The sequence below is a fragment of the Drosophila virilis genome, chromosome 5 (assembly GCF_030788295.1).
Source record: "Drosophila virilis strain 15010-1051.87 chromosome 5, Dvir_AGI_RSII-ME, whole genome shotgun sequence".
Classification (NCBI taxonomy): domain Eukaryota; kingdom Metazoa; phylum Arthropoda; class Insecta; order Diptera; family Drosophilidae; genus Drosophila; species Drosophila virilis.
The window spans coordinates 13,649,097-13,673,191 of NC_091547.1; the positions used below are offsets into that span (position 1 = coordinate 13,649,097).

Here is a 24,095-nt window from a genome sequence, read left to right on the forward strand (position 1 = left end):
ATTAGAACCGGAAATGACAAACATATCGAAGAATTAATTCACAATTTATTTTTATTTTATTTTTGCGATTTTCTGTTGGAATTTTCTCAACTGTTGAATATCGTAAATAAAATATTATTGATTTTAAGTTCTAAACGGAAAAGCTTTACAAATGCAGTCGAAACACTTTCTAATTAGATTTAATTGTCAATTTATTTTTGTTTCTTTTGCGATTTTCTGTTGTTGAAATGTTCTCTCAACTGTTTTGTTATGTTTCGAATATCGTAAATAAAATATACATGATCCTGAGTCTCATCAAACTGTCCCTCATGCGATCATCTCCCACTCTCATTGTAACCGATCCCACATTCTGACTTTGAATCCAACTGGAAGCTAATGGCGAGACTTTGCACGGCAATGGGGGCAACAGCTTGTAGCGGGCTTCCTCTGCGCCAAAGGAGGAGATATCACATTTAGTCAGCATCGATGGAGATTTGTGGATGTTGACTCACAAAATCGATCGACTATGGCGTACATCAGCTTGACAACGCTCAGTTTTGGCGAAAAGTGTTTGCCATGCAGCATCTGATGAAGTTTTCCCTGTAAGACAATATAATTGTTTTTCGCAAATGCACTTGGATTCTGGGAGACTTTAGAGAGCACAGCTAAATGGGGCTTAATGTGCAAAGTATCAAATTTAACCCGATTATGTGTTTGAGAGAATTCCTTTTTGGGTTTGAAGCGCTTCAGAAATTTTCTTGGAGTGAAACGGACACGATGCGTGCGGAACTTCAGAAAATATTTAAATGCGGAAGTGTGGGAACTTGTGCGATTTCTTAACTTGAATTTGCGTAAAATTGAACTGAAAGTCTTGGCTTCATTTGTTTTTCTCATGTTGTGCATATTATTTATGTGGTACTCATTTGACTCTGGAATTCTGAGAACTTTAACAATACGACTGATATCTAAATGGTTTCCAGTTACGCCCTTTTCGACTGCCTCTAAGTGCAGCAGCAAAGCTGTTGTAAATTTTTTGAAGAGGTTTACAAAATTCGTTGAATCACAATTATGAAAAACTTACCACTGAATAGCAATGTTAAAATCATAGGTTTTGTTCTCATTTCGCAGCAAGTTGAACAAATTTTGCTCTTGTTTGATTTTTTGACGTATAACGAACAAGTACTACAATATGTAAACTTTTAAGTTTCACTGGCCTGCTCACATTTTGAATAGCCTATTAAGTTGGCGCGCAATTTATCGAAGTCTGTGCCTATCGTTCAGCCACCACATCTGCTAAACTCGATATAGAGATGAGAGGGTGTACACACTGGTTATTTTCGATACCATCCGATTATATATATCGAAAATATATCGCCCACCGCAAAGCGCTTGTTTCAAAATTTTAAAAACATGACAATAAGAGCCAAATAAAACCTTGATTTATTCCAGCGAGCAGCATTTTGGCCTGATTCGTTAATGTGTTGGAAGAAAATAATATTTATTGTGCAATTGTCTAGCAATAAATAAAAGTGTTAATAATAATAATAATAAAAGTTAATTAAAATATTTGTAAATTTTTTCCTAAAATTGTTGTTATAGATTAGAGTGTCCACAGCATAGTTTGTGTCGGCTATTCAATTATGGTTATGGAGATTAACTTTAAGGGTAAGAGCTACATTTAAAAAATGCACTTCAAATTGACCGCGCAACAGAATGCTATTGTGCACACCATTACATAAATAAATCGATACTTTGAATTTATTAGGGGTGTTTCTGTGAGCGGACATTATCGAAAGGTATGGTATGATATCTCACTTATCGACGGGATATGAATACCATAGTTAATTGATTTCAAAAATATTAAATATAGCAATTTACCATGTCTAATATTTGCTTGAAATTTTAATGGAAGCTAATTGGAATATTATAATATATATACATATATATTTTTGATTTATTTTTAAATTGTCAACCTTATGTAGGGTTGAAATTGGTTAATTGCAGATATCGCGATAGTTGTGTTCGCATTCGATGTTGCTCGCAAAGCTATCGACACTTCTATATCGATAGTGTCATCGGTAAGTTGAGAGCTCTAGTTCGGCGTGTAAATCTAAATGTAAATATCGCTCGTCTGCGCCGAAACAGTGTAATAATAATTTTATATCCCCCGTTTAGAAGAATTTCTAAAAATATAACGTATACCGACATCAAGCTGACTGCAAAACACGCGCACGCTCTGGCAACCAATTCGCACAGCAGCAGCAACAAGCGACGGCCAGTGGTTGCGATAGTGGCCAACGTGAGTGCAAGGCTAATGCAAACAATTGAATAAGCGCTGCCGTCTGCTGCCTGCTGTTGGGAGCCACTCGAGTTCAGTGCAGGTTGGCGCCGCCATCGTTCGCCTTGCTGGCCAAATACAAATTGAAGTTAGTGAATTTTGCACGCGCTTACAGTTTCCTTGCTATAATTGCAACCAGCTGGTGGCGGTGGCCCCTGACACCGTTACCCGTTGCCCGTCTTGCCGACGTGGGGCTGGGGACTCCGCCATCGCTTTGATCGTGATCGTACGTGTGTGTGTGTACATATATATATATATATATATATATGTGCGTATGCGTGTGAGTGTGAGCAGAGACCACCGCAGTGACCATGAAGCGACGCGTTGCTCTCAATTTATTGGATGTTTACAATAAATACCTAAAAATGTTTAAATTGTACAATTGCAAAGCGAAAGCTTCACCTCTAAAGTCAACAGAATGACGACAATAACAGCAACAAAACCAACATAGTTACAACAATAATACCAACAACAATATTAACAGCAATACCAACAACAATAACAGCTCGCTCTATTTGCTCTGACAACAAAAACAACACACGAAACAGCTGAGAATACTTAACAAGCAGGCAGTCGCGCATTAAGTCGATCAACCATTTGTGCTCTTAAGCTTTTAAAGGCTGAAATTCAACGGGAAAAGCAATAAAGCTATAAGCAAAACGGCTAAAAGAAAAATAAAGCTAAAGCCAAAAAGCCAAAAAGCCACACCAAGTGCCTCTCTCCTAATGTGTTTAAGTGAATTTAAGCCGCTCTTTGACGTCACTTTTCGGCGGCGCCGTCTCTGGCCCTGCTTGAGCCAACCGCCTGCCCCTCGCCCAAGCGGGCCGCGCTTTTAATCGCGTCGCGCGCATCTTCCCAAATGCGTTTCGTGTCGTTTCTGTTTTTGTTTTACTTGCGCGCGCGCTCTTCTCTCTTCACTGCCCCTCAAGACGCGTGACTTGGGTTTTTTTGAGCTTGCAGCACACATGCACAAATGCATGTGTGTGTGTGTGTGTGTATGCGCGTGTGCGTGTGCGTGTACGTGTGTAGCAGCATTTAATTGGATCTGGATCCGGATTATTCAACCGCACAAAGGTATTTGAACAGTTCAAAGAACTACACAATTATGAACAACTTTCGACTTAATCAATCGTCGCTTGGCAGTGCATCAGCTCGCAGCGTCAGCAAATTGTAAATTCAATTAATTTAAATCAATTCGACATGACGTTCAGTTTAGTTCCATAGTTCTTCGGCTCTTGCAGTGCACATTGTGCCGCATTAGTTCTGCTCCAATGTCACTATGCATTCCAATGTCTCGACAAAGTCGTCCATTCACGACAAACTGTGCTAAACGATTTCCATAATGCCCCATATTTCCATATTGTCGCCCCATTCGATGAGCTTGTTAAATAGTTCAAACTGTTTAATAGTGCTTGTTCGCGAATTATCATAGCTTGAAAAGAAATTGAGATCAGATATTTTTGAAATTATGAAATCTTAAATGATTCTGTTTTCGAAAATAGTGAGAGTTGTCGATGTGTCTCTTCGAGCACCAGAAAGTCTAGTAAAATAACGTTTTTTTCGTTTTGCATTTTCTTTAAAATTCTTTTTATTTTTATACTTTGATTACCCTTCAAAGTAATAGATCTCTATTTGTATTTAGATTGTATTTACAGTGCTGGAAAATGAAGTTTTTTTTTCTGTGAACAACTTTAGAGTACTGCTTATTCTAACGGTAAATGAATTCCATTTTGTATGGATTTTTTTATATTCTGTTTCATCTAGCTTCTGAGTACGTTCTTTGAAGTCCACAAATCCGGAATCTGCACTTAATTTAACTTGCAGCCATAAAGTATTCCACAAGATTTCCGTGGGTTAAATCCTTGTCGTTTCATTAAAGTGATGAAACGAAATGAAATGAATGCGAAGCCGTTTAAACGAGTATTTAATGCGGTTGGTGCGCGGCGCGGAGCGCGTTTTAAAAAAACAGGAATCGACATGGAACATAAAAAACAAAATTATGATTTACACAATAATTAAATGTCAATTCATCTGGGTCTCGTCTCGTCTGCCGTTTCCCCCTTCTGTCGCCTCCTGGCCCTTCCGTTCCGCTGCGGTCGCTTCGGGTGAACTTTAAAAGCGACAACGGTTATTAATTCACCCTGGCTGGAAACGTTGGGAACGTTGGGAGCCTGGCGCTCGGCAGCCTGAGCTGTCCAGCTGTCCAAGAGATTGGGGTCCAGTTGCGACAGTCGTTAATGGAAAAAATGCGATGCGCTCTTCTCGTTTTGTTTTTGATACCCTAACAAAGGCTCTCAATAATTGGTTAATGCAGTTCGTAACGCATTTGAAACTTGATAATCTGCCTTATGAATTTATAAATCTCCGAGCAATATAGCATACGATTCTATATAGTCAAAGATCGGGACAATTTACTCGATATATTAACCTTTCGATATCCAAGGGTATTGCATATTCGTCGCGTTTCCTTTATCTTTCATCTTTTATTTCGCTTTTGTTTTTTCGAAGTCGAAAACATTTTATTTTTGTATAAAAAGTGTTGCGGGTCCAAAGGGTTTTCGGGGAAATTGCTGGGATTTTGGCGACGGGATGCGTGCCCATCGCCGACATCGAACGTCCTGCCATCAAATTGCAGGCACGAATTTTGTTTTGTTTTATTTATTTATTTTTTTTGTTGCTCTTATTTTCCTGCTGCCCGTCGCCCGCATTGCGTTCCTCGCTTCGTTTTCGTGCTTTTTTGTTTTGGTAGCTGCTGTTATTTTTGCCAGCCTTTTTATTTTGTTCGAGTTTATTGCGTGGAATGCTATTTAATAAATTCCATTTTATGCAACCTCCCCCTCCGGTGCCCACCCCTGCAGTTTTTGTTGCCGCCGCCGACGCTGTGTTGGCCAGAATTTATATGCAGTTTGTGTTATTCGTGTTGGCCAATGCAAATTTTGAAATTCAATTCTGCTATTCAAACGGCGAACGCAACAACAAATTGCCAAATGAAATAACTTTAAATACTTTAGGCTACCCTGTAATCGTTGCATTTGAACAGGTGTTGCCCAAATTAAGTTAGCCTTAGTAAAATATTGTTTTGTTATTGCATCAGAAAAGCTAAGAATTTGCTAATTTTGATATAGATACACTTCTAAATGAAATAAATATGAATGAAATATGCATGATAGAAGGGACTTGACGCAATTTAGTGTATTTGGTCGGACAGTCCCAATTTGGACACTCTTACTTGCTCTTGTTTTAATACATTTTTCTTACAAACAAAGTTTTATTTGCTATTGCGTTTAGTTTTCCATTTTAGCAGAAAGTCACTAAGAACTGGCACAAAAACGAACAATGAAGATTGCAAAGTTGAAGCACCTCAGTTCAGTGAAAAAAAATAAAATAGGAAGGGAAAAAAGTAAGAAAGAGTAAAGATGAGAAACAAATTCCCAAAAGCGTTAAAAGTTTTCAACAGCAACAACTTTTTGCGCAAGTTTCAGTAACTTTGTTTTTGTTCTAGCTGCTCTTCTATGGAACATCCGCCGTGTGCTCCTTTCCAAAGAACTAGTCGAGAGAATAACAAAAACAATGTCAAGAACAACTGCGATAAGCAATGAGAACTTGCGATTGTTGAGCGCGTTTCTTAAAGTTTGCGTACGACGCTTAAAGCCGTGTTTTCTATTTCACTTGTTTTAACTTCGTTCCTGGATGTGCCAGTGTGTGTGCGAGTGTATGTGTGTGTGTGTGCCATGCCCCAGCCGGAGGCAGGCACGTTGTATGCAACAAGGACACGAGAGCCATAAAAATGTTTGAGTGCAGCAAAAGTTTTTAAAACAACTGCAGCAGCAGCAGGACACGGCACAATAACAACAACAAGCACTCTTCAAGTGCTTGCCGAAGCGCGGCTCCCTTCAACAACAACGCCAGCAACAACAACAACAACAACAACAGCAACAACAACCTCTTAAAAGGTTGCTGTGCAAAAAAACAGGGTAGTTAACTTTGCTGTGCCGATAATGAAATACCCTCGAAAATATGCAAGATTTTAAAATAGTTCCAGAAATCTACTTAAATGAAATAAAGGCTTAAATGTGATTCAAAACTTGATTCGTGCTACATTTATATATATATATATAACTTAAATATAGGGTTTACTTATCTGAAGAGTTAGGCGAAAACATAAAAGATATGTTTTTGCAATTTAACGTTTTCAACAGTGAATGACTGGTCAGTCGTGTATACCCTGTTTGAGGCGCTTTTATCGTAATGGGGCATATTCTTTGGCTAGCAAAAGTTGGGTCCAACCCATTCCAATGGAACTTGGAACTGCATAGAATTCTAAAAAGTCGATAAAAAGAAAACTAAAATTATAATTGAAACATGGACAGCTTGCCGCACATCGATGACGATGGGGCCCAGCGAAGATTGCGCAAATTTGTTGTTTTTTTTTAGTGTTGTTTTTGTTGCCTATGTTTGCATTAAGTTTATGTAGCTGGGCGAAAGTTGTACATTTACAGTTTTACAAATGTTGGAAAATTCATTTCAGTTGTAAAATAAATAAATACAGCAACGTAATTAGCTGTTGCAGCATTACATGTTCTCCCTTTCTGGCTGCTTGGCACGTTTGTCCATTATATGCTCCATTTTTAATTAAATAAATTCATAGGTTTACCTCAATCAATTAGTTGTTAGTTGTGCATTTCCCTCATTTGCCGTGCAGGTTGGCAGGTTTATTGATTACCTGACTGATTTGTTGACCACGAAGAAGGAATCGAATGCCATAAACTAGTTGCCAATTTATGCTTTATGCTAAAATTCATTTCTCGTGAAGAACTTTCAGATAGTCACCAAGTTGGGCTTGCCTTAATTCTACTTCCTAGTCAGTAATTTCCGACTTCTAACTTACATTGCTTTACTTTATTAACAATTTTCTTACTTTCTTTTTTCCTATTTATTGTATTTTCTTTATTAATTTAGCAAATTAAGATTATTTTTAATTTCACTTGAGATCACTTTTTTCCTACTTACAACCTTCTGCTTAGATGTAGGCTCTAATAGCGTCACTGACAAAATTAGCTGTGAAAAGGGGCACAGCTGGCCGGACTGGCAAATAAAACACCTCCATCGGTCGGTGATGCTATTTAGAAAATTGTATCCTTTAACTAGGCTTTTAGAATATACTTATATTGTACAACCTTTTGAATAATGAGGAAGACACTCGTTTTGTCGACCATTAATAAATAAATAAATAAATAAATAAATAAATAAACGACTCTCGTTTTATTAGATTTAAGCAACTTATTTATTATTATTTTTTGCTGTGTTTCGTGAATTTGTTTAAACAGTTTGCAATTGCATTTGCATGTGTATATATAAGTATAAGACGTGTAGCCAATGTACATGCTCATGATCTTTCGTTAAGTCAATAATACTTGAATTTAGAGCGTTAAAAATAAAATTTGTTGCTCGTTATGCGAACGATTGCCGGCAACGATAACCTATTTCATCAGAGTGCCGATAACCCATATATATTGCGATGATCTGCGATCGTGATCTTTGCCATCGATGCGGGAAGCTTTTATTTATATTTCAAATGGGATTCGATGATTGTTCGGACGTTGCTTCGTGTTTCTGAGAGCTTGTTTTTTTTTTTTTTATTTTTCATGTTTCTTTATTTTCATTTTGCGCATTTATTTGATCAATATGTACTGCACACTCAGACGTATTTATGAATGACGTACGTGGCGTGAGCTTCGACTTTGATAACGCAAAAAGCAAAAGATTGCACGTAAATGCCGCCAGAATTGGGTAGGAAAGCCCGCAGCCCAAATAAACAAATAACAATCAATTCGGGCCTGTTAATACCTCTGTCCAGTCACGAAGATCTTGTTAGTGTTCGATTCAACAGAACTGTACCATGAAAATCCAGATTATACTGGCTATTAATAATATATAGTCCATTGACTCAACTGGGGCAAACTTTGGGTGGGAACCAGATTTGGATGGCGCTAATTCGCATGATTAAATCTACGCAAAACAAATCCCCAACATGCTAAGCAATTCTGTGCTGTTCTCATTTAGCAATCTCTTCTACAGCAGCTTCTACTGGGGTTGTCTTCAAAATGATGCAATAAAAAGCTCACACTAATTCGGCAGGCAAAAACTATGTGTATTTGCCTTACAAATTTGAATATAACTTTGTGTGCACATGCTTAAAAATAATCTGTTAAATAAAATATGCATGAAATGAGGGAAGCCCCATAAAAGATTCGAGGAACTTTCAAGTGAAATCTAGCTGACGAGATAGCATAGATGGAACTCTTAAATTCTCAATTGATAAAGTTCGCAGAAATACAATCATATTTTAACATGACTGGCATGCAAACCGATCCTGTAATCAAATACAAATCATTTGATTAAATAGTTACTTTAAAAGTTATCCGAATATTCCTCACAACTTCTCTTCACCCCTTACCACAATAAAATCTACTGCAAAAAAATGCCATCAAGACAGGTTAGAAGTTTCATATTGCCGGGGAAGAAACTTTTATGTATTCGTTCGTTTTTTTTTAAGGTAATAAGTAAAAATATTAAGCATTGTGTGCAGAAGGTTAAGGGTATGCCCTAGTCGACTACACAAAGTAAAATTACGTTTGAATAAAATCAGAAAAATATATATTTCAAGTGAATTCGAACTTAAGGTGCAAAAGCATTTAAAGTAATGTGAACGCCTTTTAGAAATAAGATCATCTCTGTACAAAGAGGAATTTTCCTGGTCCATTCTCACATATTTCTGGAAACTCAGTTTTTTTGCTTTCGAAGCTTTTGCATAACATCCAAGAAGTTGCTAACAACCTGCTTAATGTCGGGCCTGTTGTCATCGATAACCAATTGTTTCTCACAACGCGTATATACATTTTGCAAAATTCCACCACTCTGATAATATTTTATTATTTTCTCGCGTTTGGACCAGTTCACGAGCGTTTCACGTCTCATTGGCTCGTAAATACGATAAACATTGTAGAACATATCCAGGCTCTGCGACCTTTTGCGCACCTCCTCCTCATCAATGTTGGGTATGCGCAGATTTGGCTGGCGTACCATGTGATAGGGGTCGTGATCTGTAGAAAAATTGGAATAGCGAACCGAAGGCCAGTCCAACGAGAGGAGCGTGTTATACAACAGCCTTGGATGACCCAAGAGGCCGTGTGCCACATCGATCAATCGCAACTGTGGCCCGGGCACCATATACTCAAGCTCGAGCTCGGCAATGCGGGGATCCGAGCCACGATATTTGCGCACACCAATCCATAGGATAGGCATATTCTCATTGGCAATATTTTTGAGCTCTTGAATTAATGGTGAGGTCTGATTCTGATAGTTGACCAACTTATTGTTGCGTCCATAGAGCAAACCTCGCTCTGCGGGTGAGAACTTCAGATACTCCTGCCGATTCAATATGAAATGTTCAGATCGAAAAAGTCTGTTCATTTCCATCTCAATTACGTAGTAAGCCCTCCTGTGCATCGTGATCCAAATGATCTGAGTGGCGACAGCAAGAAACTGCTCGTGGAAAAATCGGTCCTTGATCGTCGAAGATATTCTGACGATTTCTTTCGTGTGGTAATATTTTTTTAAATCACCTTCACCCGTTATGATTGTGCTGTAATCTCGTGCCACTAGAATGCGATACTGGCTCAAGTAGGAAGACCATATTCTCTTAATATCGTTTGTCTGCTCACATTGCATCTGAGCCTTATCGCCAGCTATCTCATCCCGACGGATCAGCACAAATTCTACCAAACGCAGAAAATATTCAAAGTAGATAATTAAACCATGCAATAGTCTATGAACTAAAGGGTGGTGCATAAATTCAATAAACTTAATGTGCAAAAACTCTTTCGGCATTAAAAAGAATACCAAATCGCGAACATCGTTGATCAGCACCGTGTCCGCGTCGAAAGAGGTATCGGGGCGGACAAACACCTGTCGAAAGATCGTTTCTTCCTCTTGATTAAGCGTACGAAGAAACTTGTATCCATTTGTATTAATGTAGCGTTCATTTGTGTCCTCCGAATCGAAATATTGCTCAAAGTGCAATGATTCATGTTTCTTGTCCCAGGACCATTTGCCACTTTGGTACTTCGGAGCTGAGCTACCAACGTGTATGCGCTTCATCATAGACAATTATAATAATCACGAATATATAGTATATATGATACAATATTATAGGTGCGTATTGTTTAAGGTTTTTGCTTGTTTGTTTCTCTGTTTGGTGATATGTTTTGGAGATATTATTGTTGTAGATTGACACTACAGGCAAGTTAACTTCGACTCTAGATTGTACAGACTTTCGTCAATTCCAACGAATAAATAAACTCAGGAACCGAGGTCGAAGGAACAAATTACCATACCTAATCGGTTTATTATACAGCTAGCGGGTATTACCCGGCCTTGGCCGTGCTAAGTTTTCTGCTATAAAATTTACATATATTCAAACGAATTCATCAGCCAAATTGTGGCTGTGATTCATTAAGGTATTTTTTAGCGCTTTGAATGTAAGTGCGATTGAGCGAAATTTGAAGCTGCCCCAAAAATCATTTTCCATCGAAGAGGCCTGAATTTTGCAAAAAGTTTCAAACGCGTTTCAAATGAATTAATCCCTATTTCCATCAAGTAGGAATGGATTTTCCAAAGTCTGAGACTCCCGGCCCTCAAATGTTTGCACAAAGCTATTTGAAGACAATTTTTATGCCGATCGCATGGTTAATAAAAAGTTTCTTCTCTCGAGATGAATCCACAATTGCCAATCAGGACAAGTAGTTTTATATATATAGAGAAAAACATAAACATAACAATAACCAACACACATCGTATTTGTAAATAAATAACTATGCTAGTTCATTATAGTCAAATGGATGTACTATATACACCTCCATTCGCAGCGAATCGATGCCGCAAAATTACTGCAGGTCCACAATTTATAGAAACACGTATACATTGAGTTCCTATGTTGGGCCTTTTATATAAGATTGGACAATTCTTTATATCTCATCGATAGGATGATTCCTAAACTTAGCTTAAATGCGTTGGATTATTTAAGAAAATACAAAAGTTTTAGATTCACCATAAGAATTTAATTTAGTTTTGTGTTAGAGCTAGGTTTATTAAGTTCATACAGTTTCATAGGAAACATCGAAGCGAATTCGATCCCAAATCTTAAAATTGGAGTCAAAATTATATTGGAACAACTAAACGTCCTCTCCGTTCGTCTGGCTCTATGAAAAAATATTCGGCGCCAATTTTCACGTACTGTGAGTTAGAAGGACGAGTCGCTTCCGCGGTGGTCGCGTCGCCCATAAGTGGGATTTTCTTTTTACGTAGCCTGGCCATCATATCCAAGAAATCGGAAACAATCTCAGATACTTCAGGTCTATCTTCATCGTCTTCCAATTGCTTCTCGCAACGCATAGTAATATTGCGTAAAACTCCGCCACTGAGATAGTATTTTTTTATCTTTTCCCGATTTGACCAATTAAGAAGGATATTGCGGCGGGCAGATTCATAGATGCGAAATACTTTGTAGTAGTGCTCCAGGTTCCGAGACATTTTACGCACCTCCGCCTCATCAATGTTGGGTATGCGCAGACTCGGCTGGCGTATAATGTAATAGGGGTCGTGCGCTGATGAAAAATTGTGATAGCGAACCGAAGGCCAGTCCAACGAGAGGAGCGTGTTATACAACAGTCTTGGATGACCCAAAATCCCGTGTGCTATATCGATCATTCGCAACTGTGGCCCGGGCACCATATACTCAAGCTCGAGCTCGGCAATGCGGGGATCCGAGCCACGATATTTGCGCTCACCTATCCATAGGATAGGCATGTCGTGGTCGGCAACATTTTTAAGCTCCTGAATCAACGGTGAGCTTTGGAATCGATAGTTGACCAACTTATTGTTACGTCCATAGAGCAAACTTTTTTCCGCTGGTGTAAAAGTCGGATATTCTTTTCGATTCAATATGAAATAGTCCGATCGAAAAAGCCGGTTCATTTCCATCTCAATTACGTAATAAGCCCTTCTGTGATTCGATATCCAAACGATTTGAGTGGCGACAGCCAAAAACTGCTCATGAAAATATCGGTCCTTGATCGTAGAAGATATATTGACGATTTCTTTCGTATGGTAATATTTTTTCATATCTCCTGCTCCCATTAAGATTGCGCAGTAATTTCTTGCCGTTAACATGCGATACTGACTCAAATAGGAAGACCATATTCGCTTCATTTCGTTCGTCTGCTCACTTTGCATCTGGGCCATGTTGCCAGCTATCTCATCCCGACGGATCAGCACAAATTCGACTAACCGCAAAAAATAATCAAAGTAAATAATAAGGGCATGCAACAGTCTATGGACTGAAGGCTTGTGCATAAATTCTATAAAGTTCATTGATAGAAATTGTTTTGGCATTAAAAAGAATACCAAATTGCGAACATCGTTGATCACAACCGTGTCCGGATCGTATGAGGTATTGGGCCGGACAAACACCTGTCGAAAGATCAATTCTTCCTCCTGATTGAGCGTACGAAGAAACTTGTATCCATTTGTATCAATGTAGCGTTCATTTGCGTCCTCCAAATCGAAATGTTGCTCAAAGTGCAATGATTCATGTTTCTTGTCCCAGGACCATTTGCCACTTTGGTACTTTGGAGCTGAGCTTTCAACGTGTATGCGTTTCATTGTGGACAATATGAATTATTTCGTATATGTTCGTATTATTAGTTTTAAGTTTTTGTCTGTTTGTTTCTGTATGTGGTAAAAGATTCTAGTGATATAATGTTTTTCGATTGAAACTTCATGCAAGTTAACTTTTTGTAGTGAAGTCTATTTCAATGCCAGACTAACCTGGTAATCTTAGCTTGGTCTAAACAACATAGTTAGAGCATATAGGCAGGCTAGAACGACAGCATAGCTGAACTTCCACAAGGATGCAATTCCACTGAGCTAGGAGAAGGAATAGCAATAAAAATGACTCTAAATAGAACCAGTGATAGCTGAGGAGAGAATTGGAGAGTCGAAGGGATGCTGTTAACAGTAGTGGTAGCCTCTTATCAAATCAATTTGGTTTTGAGAAACAAAAGTCAAGCATTGGTACAAGAAACTATCTTGTCAGTTATACAATCGGCAATATTCCATTGCAACGTATACTCTGGCTTCAATCCTTATATTGTTATATACAATGGGACACAAATCTTCTGTTGCCATCAAACTTCAGCAGCGGTCTTAAGTTTCCATCGCTATTTAAGAGAAAGAACTATCCTCAGTGTTGTTTTCCTGCATTTTCTTTTAGTTCCTTTTAACATCGCCCCTTAAATAAAATTAACACATTGGCCTATTATCAATAAACGATAAACGTCTAATCGATATATATAAATTTCTTAAATTCCAGCTGAATATTATGGAAAAGGCGAAAGCGTACATTAAAAATGAACTCCGTGGCAGCAGCGCGCCACTGCAATCCGAGCCAACAGCAATACCACAACCACAACTACAAACACTGCCGCAGGGGCACAATCAGCACGTGGCCGCTTCGGAGCTGATGCCGTCGCCGGTTGGAGGCTATCATATGCAGCAATACTACAATACAGGGCCTGTCAAGTCGACGGGCCGTGCCTCGGCGCCGCCGGAGCACATGACCGCGTCCGTTTGCTTTGTATGTGGCGGGCATGGCAGCTACGAGGCGTTGCGCGTGCGCGCCAATCCGGAGCGGCCGAGCGAGGCACACTTTCCGTTTCTGGAGCGGCATGAGCCGCCCCAGGGCGTGCCGGCGGTGACAGCCAATCAGATGTACGTGATGGCATGCATGCTGTGCTTCCGCTCACTGCACGAGCAGTGGGAGGCGTACGAACGTCAGAAAAAGCCGCTGCTGCAGCGCATTTATCACATGAAGCGAGTCGATGGCAAGGGCTACATTGGGGCAGACGTGGCCACCCAGAGTGAGTATGCGGCCCAAATGCTGGGCCTCAGTGCCGAGCATCTCAGCCAGAACGGACTCGCTGAGCTGCACAGCGCCGCCGCTGCGCCACCACTGGATCCATATGCCCTGAGCAGGCATTACTCGGTGGGCGCACCATCCGTTGCCTCGCCCCAGCAGCTGCAGCACCATAGTACCTCAAGGAACGCCTCGCCGGATTACTATCCTCGCAACGCTACGCCCACTAGCCACAGTCAGGGCTACAGTAACCACAAATACCTGAGCCGGCCGCAGTCGCGGGATATGCAGCTACCATCCCCGTTGTCGCGTCCGCCCAGCGAGCCGCCTGCTCGCACTTCGCTTGGCCCCAGCTCCAACTTTGCACAGCACAAGTTTAAGCTGGGTCAGCACAACTATCAGCCACCACCGCCCCAGTCGCCGGCACAGTACCAGCCCGCGCAGTACCAACAGCTGCAGCAGCAAACGGCCGCCTATCACATGCTGCAGCAAGTGGCCGCAGTCTCGGGTGAGCCTCAGTCCCACTATAAGGGGAATCCATACAGTGGCCTGCCCAGCCTAGGTGGCATGGGTACGCCAATGCCGCTGACTACGCAGCCGCCCAGCCTGGAGGATGATAATGCCACGGTCCTAGATCTGCGCAATTCGTCCAATGTGAATGTAACGCCAACAGCGACGCCCACTCCTGTGACCACGCCCACGTCGCGTAGTCAGCCGGGCAGCTCTTCCTCCTCGGCCGAGGTGGGCATACTGGATCTGTCCATGCCGGATAAGAACTCCATCACGGAGGTCTGCTATGTGTGCGGCGATGAGCAACGTCGCGGCAGCCTAGTCGAGCTAAGCACCGTCAAGCCAAAGGAGTTTAGGCTCGGTCAGCCGGTGGCCTACTTTCCGCTTTTCAACGAGCAGCATCCGCGCCCCGCCCGCTCTCGCCCGAAGGATCCCCGTGGCATGATTCAGGCCTGCATGCCCTGCTACGAGGATCTCATACAGCAGTGGAACGCTCATCAGGTAAGCCCCATTCGAAATTATTAACTGTTAATATGCGATTTATATCTAAAGAATATCCTTCTGAACGGGCATTTTTATTGCCAAGGTTATGCATGTGATTTATGTATATAGAATTCGTATTGTCCCAAGAGCTGGAAAAGATTTAGATCTGGGTAGATACAATTTAAAATTTCCCTAGGAGGCACACTTATGGGTTTTATATATTTTTGGTTTCACTTCCTACAGGGTATGTTAATTTTATCAAGAAGTGTGAAGCGCGTGAAATCACCATCAACAGCCGAAATGTTGAATAGGTCAGACAGTAAAATATATCATATATGCTGCTTGTATATCAGCCAACTCTTATAAAGATTGCATTACAATATTATGTATGTCTATAGGAAGAATCATTCTCCAAATGTCAAGTCAAGTGCATAAAAGAAATCACATTATCAACGCGGATGATGTGTTCAAATTTACTGGGTATCTGCTAGTCGACTCACACACGTATAAATGTATGAGTAACTCGTAAATGTTTTAATATCATTCAACTGCATATAAATAATGCTAAGTAGATTACGACAACAAAATTTATATGAATTAAATATCAAATAGGTATATGAACATCTGTGTGGATTGGGTGGTGCACTGGCTGTTGGGGCTAGGTGGGGTAGCTCAGCTCGTTGGCGACTAAACGTGAAAAAAAGAGAGAGATAAACATTTGGGCAACAACATTTACGAGAAACGTTTTCGCGTCACTCGAATCAAAATAAACAAATTGTTGCCGCCGCGAAGATGAGGATGTGGATGAGTGTAAACTGTGCTGATGGTGATGATGATGATGGGATGCTGGGGATGGCTGGGGATGGCGCCGCGTAGTGACCCCGGGTGCTGTGCCAATCCGCAGACTATTAATCAGTGGGGTCGACATTGGAGACGGCCACAGAGCTGGTCCCGGCGATAGAGTCCGAGAGAGAATTATCATTGCCGCCACATGACTGCGTCTCTGGTGGGAATTTTGACCGCAGGGTCGGCTTGTGTTTCTGATTAAATTTTAATAGCTTTCCGCGATTATTTGCCTTTTTATTTTCAGTATCTGTGTGTGTGTGCTTTATTTTGCTGTTATTTCTGTGTATTAAATGTATTTTTGGTGCTTCGTTTGGAAAAAAAAAAAAAAAAACAAAAACACATCCAGACGCGATGAAATAGAAAAGAAGAGCACTGCAATTTCAAATTAGATTTTGTTAGTTATATTTTTAGAACTTACTCGAGCATTTTAATAATGATTCACCAAGCCGAAAGCTTAAATATCATTCATATTCTAATTAACAATCTTTATTTAAATTTGTGTGCAAATTTGAGGAACAAATTCTATGACGAGAGAATATCAAGAATTTATCAATTAACAATGAAGATTATAAACACATCTAATGCCTTTTTTCTGTTTCTTAAAACGTGAAAATTAGTAAAAAATATTGATTAATTTCTTTTTATCGTCTGCTTGTATAAAATTGTGTCTTCTATTGAAGAATGAAGAACAACTATTTATACGATTTTTGAAGAGCTCATCACGGAACTCAAATACTTTGACTCCCAACTTTAGACTCTAGCGAATTCAAAGATATCAATAAATATGTATCTAACATAAACGTGGAGTTCTGAAAGTCTTAAACAGATATTTTACAACTTTGCAAATAAATTGTTACGGGCAAAGCAAGGAAAACTCTTGTATCTAGATCATCCTCAGTTTTAAAGAAAAACCCAAACCAATTAATGTGGATTAAATCAGGTTTAATTAAATGCTACTTTTTTGGTTTTCTCACAATTTGCGTTAAATGTATTTATTTTTTTATTACCCCGACGTGCGTATAATCCCAGGGGCTTTTCCCCTCCCGCCTGAATAGAACGAATTCCAGTTATCAGATCTCTATGTTGCCTTTCCCTCAATCTATTGGCATTTCATTTGAAATTTATATTCAAAGCGAAAAATTTGCAACATGCCATAAAAATGTAAAATTCAAACTGGGCGAACACAATGTGCAAAATGCCGGATAAATAATTAAATGCCATTAATTGGAATTGTGTAAATTTCAGAGACGCACACACGCACACACACACACAAATGCCCGAATAAAACAAACACAAAACACAACAAAAAAATGCGCATGAAATAATAAATAAATAAATGCAATAAAATTACAAATGCTGCAGTGCGGCGACTGCGATGGGACGGGACGGGCTAGTATAATGCCCGGCGCGCCGCAACGCCGGCCTATTCAGAGAAATGCAAAATGAATAAATAATCAAACATTGAAAATCAACGACGGGCCTGGCAACGAGACAAATTAATTAAATTTAACCCAGTAAAGCAGCGCAATTCAAACGCAAATTTTGGCGCCAAGCCAAACAAACCGACCCGCCAGTCAGACAGACAGCCCCTCCCCCTCCCCCCTGGCTGTTTATGGATGAAGCGTGTGGTGGGGGCCGGGGGTGGCGGGTTGGGTGCCTAGAGGGGGGCTCATCAATCGCATGACGTACGCAAATTTCCATACAGCTGGCAAGCGAAAAGTGCGAAAAAGCATTTAATTATTTATGCTCATCTTTAAAGAGTTCCGAGCAAAAAACCGAAACCAATTTAAACGCATTTAAATCGATTTCGATTCAGCGTCAAGGTTTTTTCTTTTTCTCTCGATGTTTTCTCGCCTAATTCAATTGTGAATAAATAAAATAACAGGGCAAAATTAAATGAATGAACGATTAGCTCGACTACAAGTTACCCTCTAGTCTGAGAAGAACATTCAAATAAGGATATGTACAATATCTGCACTAAATATACATAAATGAATATTTTTACTTAACTAACAGAATTTACAGTTTCTATTTTCACAATTTATCTTATGTTAATTACAGCAAAAGTAATAATTATTTATTTAAAATTTTCAATGATGTTTATTCAGAAATTATGGGGACTTTCGCGACTTGCTCTGACTTTATATTGATTGAAGTTTTGGTTAATTTAAAATAGAGGCTTTCACTAGTTATTAAAGCCGGGAAATGCCGGATAATTCTGTATTCTAGTATTCAACAACAACAACAAAAAATAGCAATTGCTTTAAAATTTTATATGTGCTTGTGTTTATAAATGCCATGGAAATATCATGGGCAATTTGTTCTCGAGCGATGTTTATGTTGGCTCGAATATTTTGTATTTATGTCTCGATTTGATTCACATGATATTAAACACAAGCCTGAAAATGCTCTCAATTCTTTTGCTTGCATTTCTTGCATTCATTTAGTAAAGCGCAAAAAATAATGGTTTCCAATTAATTAGCTTGCCGGCCTCTTGGTAAGTCATTTGTCAAGCCAATTGCATTTACTTGAAACTATTCTGAATAATAGAATAATGGCGAATTATGAGAATGACAACAATGAACCGCGATGTCTCTAGGCGTTCAGGAATTTTTGTCAGTTTGCCAAGGAGGCGAGGCGAAGAAGCGGATTGAACTGGTTAAGCAAATGAGCTAGAATATAAGACAATCAGCAGGCTAAGCGATACCCTGTAATAGAACTTAAAATTCACAAATTGGCATGTCATACATTCATTTGGGAAATATTTCCTAAATTGGCGTATACTTAATTTTACCGCGAGGTATGTGTAGAAGATGTGTCCAGTATCTGAGATAAGTGGAAACATGTGAATACATGTTTATATGTAAAAATAAATACATCTTTTTGTATATTATAAACAAAAGTTGTATCGCATCTTTCAATGTTTACCTGTCTATCTGTGTCTATGCCAACAGGTTTACCAGATGTTTTGTTTTTGTTCTAAATGGTAAACATATTTTATGTATTTCAGAGCCAGCCGGCACTGCGAGAAAATTGTGTTCTCTCAATTTCTTGAGTTATTTCGTTTCAAGCGAAACGAGAATTCGGAATACATTCGAAATCAATTGTATCTTGAATATAATTAATATTACAAAAGGAAAATTTGTTTAATTAATTAAGCCCATCTCACGATATGCAAAAATCGATGTCTTCTCTGGTAGAACAATCGAATGTAGACCTTAAACCGTAAAATTTGCATATAAATTTAAGCAGCAGATATTTTATAGATATATTTCATTATTTTTAGTTTATGTGAGAGATTTGTAAAGCAAAGCCTTAATCGCTAATAACATTTGACACGGCATAACACAATATTGTTCATTATAGAAAAGTATTAATTTGAAAGGCACATAAATAAGTAAAAGCTCAGCAAATCATAGCGCAAGGCACAAAATGTGTTATAGAAAAGATGGTAGAATAATACTTTTAGGAATATTTTATCTACTGATTGCAGAAATACTTTTAAGCCATTTTGACATGAAATGCAATCATCTTGCACATCCTGGCGAGATTAATAAATAGTACAGACTTTAACGACAAGGACATGAAGCAAGCTTAAAGTGAACTGGTTGGGCGGAACTAGTTCACTAAATGCACAAATGAACAGCTAGTTGAGAGTTCGATCAGCCTCAATCGCTTCGTTAGTATAAACTCTCTCTTGTATAGAAGCTGTCCCATACTACGAACTCCTTGCTCTCCGGCAGCGGCATAAACTCCAGCTGTTCACTGATATTGAGGCAGAGCTCAGAGCCGCCCGGTCGCAGGGGCTCCCACTGGGTTGGCTCTATTTGCGGGCAGTTGGGGTTGCCGGTCGTGGCGAATGAGGTCCACATGCCGATGAGTCGCTCTATGGTGCGGTACTCGGGCGAGGCTCTGTCCAGTTTGGTGGAAAGCAGCGTGTAGAACATGTAGGAGAGGTCATCCGCGTGGCACACGCCCCGCACATGTCGACCGCACTTCAGGGTGCGGTAGTGATTGTAGTGCGGTGAGTCCATGTCGAAGCGATACAAATAGGTGGGCGTGGCTGGCGCATAGGCAGCCCGGGCGAGCAGCGCACGATGAATGCCATGCCAGAAATTCTTCACGCTCAGCAGGCGCAAGCACTCGAACAGCTCCATTTTGGCACGGTCCGCATCATCGAAGTAGGCCAGCTTGAGGCGACGCAGCTGCTCGGCCAGCTCGTTGGCGTCGACAGCTTCGCGCACGGGTCGCGGTATAAGAGCCTCGAAGGCACTGAGCATGTGCTCCGGATCCTGCAGGGTTGTCTGATAGCTGAACAGGCCCTCGAAGGAGGTGCCGCCAATGATAAGTGGCAGCTCGTTGCCCCACGCGCTGGCCAGTTGCTCGAGATGCGGCCGCGGCACCACGCAGTCCTCGTCCACATATGTCTCCACGACCGGCCCGAAGGCAATTATCTCGTAATTTCGCTGCTCCTCCTGGGTGACAATCGCATTGCAGTACTGCGCTAGCTGGCTGCCAGATGCCGCTCTAAGAAACTTCAGCAGCTGCTTCTCATTGTCCGCCTCGCCCTTATAGCCCAGGCGACTGGCCAGCCGCTGGGCCCAGCCGCTGTCTGGCTGAGTGGCCCATTCGCACAGCGCGGACGCCGACTGCACAATGGCACGATGAAAGAGGCCGCGCGTCTGTTCCGTGTGCATGAGGATGTGTGCAGACGCGCCGCCAGCACTCTCGCCCATCAGCGTGATGTTGTCCGCGTCGCCATTGAAGCTGGCTATGTGTTCCCGCACCCAGCGCAGTGCCAGTACCTGATCCTTGAGGCCTGCATTGCCGGGTATCTGCAGCTCGCGATCTTTAAGGCTGAGAAAGCCAAGCGCGCCCACCCGATAATTAAAGGTGACCAGCAGTACTTCGTGCTTCATGAAGTAGTCCGGCCCGTAGATGTCCCGCACGGCACCGCCTATTTGAAAGCCGCCGCCATAGATCCAGACCATAACTGGCAGCGGACGTGGTGACTCCAGACGCTTCACGTACACGTTCACGAACAAACAGTCCTCCGATCCCTCCACCTTATTCGTTATAACGTTCTTCTGCATGGGCTGCGCTCGAGCGTAGGTGCAGTCCCTTACCCCCTGCCAGGGCTTGGCCGGCTGTGGCGCCCGGAACCGTAGCTCGCCAACCGGTGGCTGGCCAAAGGGTATGCCCTCAAAGGAATAGTAGGACTCCCCATCATAGAAGGTCTTGCGTTCCATGCCCTTCACCTTGCCACATTTCGTTTCCAGCACTTTTGTACGGCCGGTGCTCAGTCGATATTGCACTACCTTATGGCCAATGGCCCTAGAAAAAAGATTTAGATTTAGACTTCATACACTTCCTTTCACCCATTTCCCATTGTGGAATGTTCCCCGAATTCACAAACAAATTTTGAGCTATTATCTTGTGGATGTGTTTATATAGTTGTAGTTATATATACACACATACCAAAACTAATAAGTTTAATTTGTTTCTCTTGCATTGAAAATATGAATCATCCAATATTATTAGAAATATTGTGACCACAAAGGAATAACTAATTTCAAATGCGGTTTTTTTGTGCTACTCTTTAGTCGTTACAACCTTCATAGAATGACCAAAGTAAATTACGGGGAACTATAGAAATACTGTTATTCATATTCTGAAGAAACTTTGCCACTACAACTTTTAAATACTAGGAAACATGCCCTTATTGTGTGAGTGCTGTATTGAATATCCCCGTTCTATTCTGTACTTTGCTGAACTAGGGAATACCCTGAACCCAGCTTCAACCTGTTGTTACAAACATTATTTTGGAATTCTGTATTTTTTTTTTATTAATAGAGGAACTTTGTTTTGGTGTGTCTAGCTATTATAAGCTTTAAGCTATGCTTAAGAAACCCAGACTGAAAATCGATATTTATCGATATTATTGAAAAAGGCGAACAGCAAAATTATGAACTTCTGTTTCCTATGGTATACAAATGGATTTGCAATCTATAGTTTTAAATGGAGCAGGCGAATATTGCCAGACCGAGTGCGTTCATCGACCTGTACAAGAAAACATACATTTGTTGGGGTATGGAACTTCCTTTTGCTTGTTAAACACATTTGCTCACAGCCTCGGATATATTTTTAGAAATCTACACTTTATTTTTGCCATGTGCAAAAAAATGTGAATAAAGCAAAAACACTTGGCACGGGCAACGACGGACAACATCGGCAGTTGTTAATTACAATTTGACAAATCTCTTTTATTCCATTCCCTAATTTGAAATGCAAATAAAATATGTTTATGGATTCAGTGCGTTATAATCAGATTCGCCATATGTAATGGGCTCTACGATGGGGTGTTAAAGCTGGATTACCGAATACGGTATCTTATCTATATTCGAATACTCCAATAATAATTGAGCTGCGCCACATCAACTAAGCACTTCCATGGACAGATACTCATCTATTGTCTGATTAGTGATTGCCACAAAACTTTCGGACACGTCGCACTCTCCACTTACTTTGCGGCCAACTTGAATTTTTCGGATACACTCAGCCGTAGATCCATTTCTATATATATATATATATATACCCGTATGCGTCTGTATATGTATATATATATATATATTTGTTTATGCAAAAAATTCTTTATGCTCCGCAGCACTTCCAACGCGCTCAAACGCCGAACAGAAACTAAAATGTTTCCACTTTTGAATGCCCTCCTATGAGTGAATGATTAGATAAAATCGCGCCTAACAGCTGGCTACATAATATGTATATATTACATATTATTATTGCTGATTGTAAGTCGATTCAGTGTTTGATAACTAAATGAAGTTGTTTACAAACAGCATTCCAACGGTTAAAGGTCAAGTTGCACTCACTTTCATAGGAACTTTCTTTACAATACATTCGCATAACGGACAGATATAACGCCCTATTTATATATATATGTATATATATAAATTTGTACATATGTATTTATATATGTGCGAACGTAACGTTAAAGCAACAGGGTGGTTTCGCAGACACAATTAGGTCATCAAAACAGTTGAGACTCGAGGCGCCAGAGCCCATCAACAGGCATCGTCGTCATAATGGGCTCCAAAAGGCCTCCGAGGCGAACGCGCCTAAGCCGAATAAATACGTGTGTAGAATTCACTACATATTTACACTTATATAACAAACACATATATATTTTGTATGAATGTAACGATGCGATGAGTCATGGGCTCATTGAACCTGCTTTTCGCAGCTCCCTTTTAAAGAAAAATTGACACAAAGGTCAATTATCTCTGAAAACAACAAAGCATGCGGCCAGTCAGAAAGTTTAGTTAATCGAGTGAGAAGCAAGATTGACAATCCGTTTATGCAAAACAGGAACTACAATTTACAGAACTTTTTTCAATTACTTTTGGAAGCATGATAATAACTAGTTTGTAGACATCAATTTTTCACTCATATTCCACCCGTCAAAATTTAAAATGCCTCTGGTACAAGTTTTGCTTTTATGGTACGACATTTCCACCAATTTTCCGCGCGTGGAAAAAACCAATCTATATGTACTGTCTCCATCGGCACGTCTCAAATTGTTTCATGTAGATAGGCTGAAAATAAGTTTAAATTGGCTGAAACCTGAAACATCCATGGCGTTTATGGGCGAAGTTTCCTTTAGCCTGTTACATACGCTTGCACAAAACCAGTATACCCTCTATGCACGCTTTTAATGGGTTCGCTAGTTCTTAAATCTAACAAATGTAATTAGACGCTTTGCTTCTGAAGGTCGTTATATATATATTTTTTTATCACAACTGTACACATACTATTAGCCATTATGATCCAGCGATGCCCGGGCCATGTTTTTTTCATCAAATTTCAGACATTTCTTTTCACCCAATAATAGCCCTGGCAAGGCCAACTGAAATAGGCAAATATTTTCTTGGCATGCACGTGTCTTCTCCC

General features: G+C 40.3%; 4 protein-coding genes and 1 long non-coding RNA gene across 7 annotated transcripts in view; 1 reads left to right on the plus strand and 4 right to left on the minus strand.

Annotated features, from left to right (window-relative positions):
• Window positions 1-173: 173 nt before the first annotated feature.
• LOC26531705 (uncharacterized) lies at window positions 174-1,447 on the minus strand. The gene is made up of 2 exons (XR_011416826.1): window positions 1,061-1,447; window positions 174-998 (listed from the first exon to the last, which is right to left on the minus strand). It is a non-coding gene; the product is annotated as an uncharacterized lncRNA (long non-coding RNA).
• A 612-nt stretch (window positions 1,448-2,059) lies between these two features.
• Window positions 2,060-24,095, plus strand: part of px (plexus) — an 86,879-nt gene continuing 64,843 nt past the window's right edge. For all 3 annotated transcript variants that reach the window (XM_015173800.3, XM_015173801.3, XM_070209782.1), the window contains exons 1-2: window positions 2,060-3,391; window positions 13,749-15,302. In XM_015173800.3, coding sequence (XP_015029286.1) covers window positions 13,758-15,302 — 1,545 coding nt within the window. In that variant the 5' untranslated portion in view covers window positions 2,060-3,391; window positions 13,749-13,757. The remainder of the gene's footprint in view (window positions 3,392-13,748; window positions 15,303-24,095) is intronic.
• Window positions 8,958-10,608, minus strand: LOC6626294 (protein phosphatase 1 regulatory subunit 36). The gene has a single exon (XM_002050034.4). It carries the CDS (start codon window positions 10,478-10,480, stop codon window positions 9,101-9,103), a length of 1,380 nt encoding a protein of 459 aa, XP_002050070.2. The 5' UTR covers window positions 10,481-10,608; the 3' UTR covers window positions 8,958-9,100.
• LOC6626293 (protein phosphatase 1 regulatory subunit 36) lies at window positions 11,415-13,143 on the minus strand. The gene has a single exon (XM_002050033.4). It carries the CDS (start codon window positions 13,037-13,039, stop codon window positions 11,537-11,539), a length of 1,503 nt encoding a protein of 500 aa, XP_002050069.1. The 5' UTR covers window positions 13,040-13,143; the 3' UTR covers window positions 11,415-11,536.
• gas (gasoline) lies at window positions 19,252-22,811 on the minus strand. Its single transcript, XM_002050031.4, has 2 exons — window positions 22,655-22,811; window positions 19,252-21,464 (listed from the first exon to the last, which is right to left on the minus strand). The coding sequence occupies exons 1-2, from the start codon at window positions 22,699-22,701 to the stop codon at window positions 19,811-19,813; spliced, it is 1,701 nt and encodes a 566-aa protein (XP_002050067.1). The 5' UTR covers window positions 22,702-22,811; the 3' UTR covers window positions 19,252-19,810.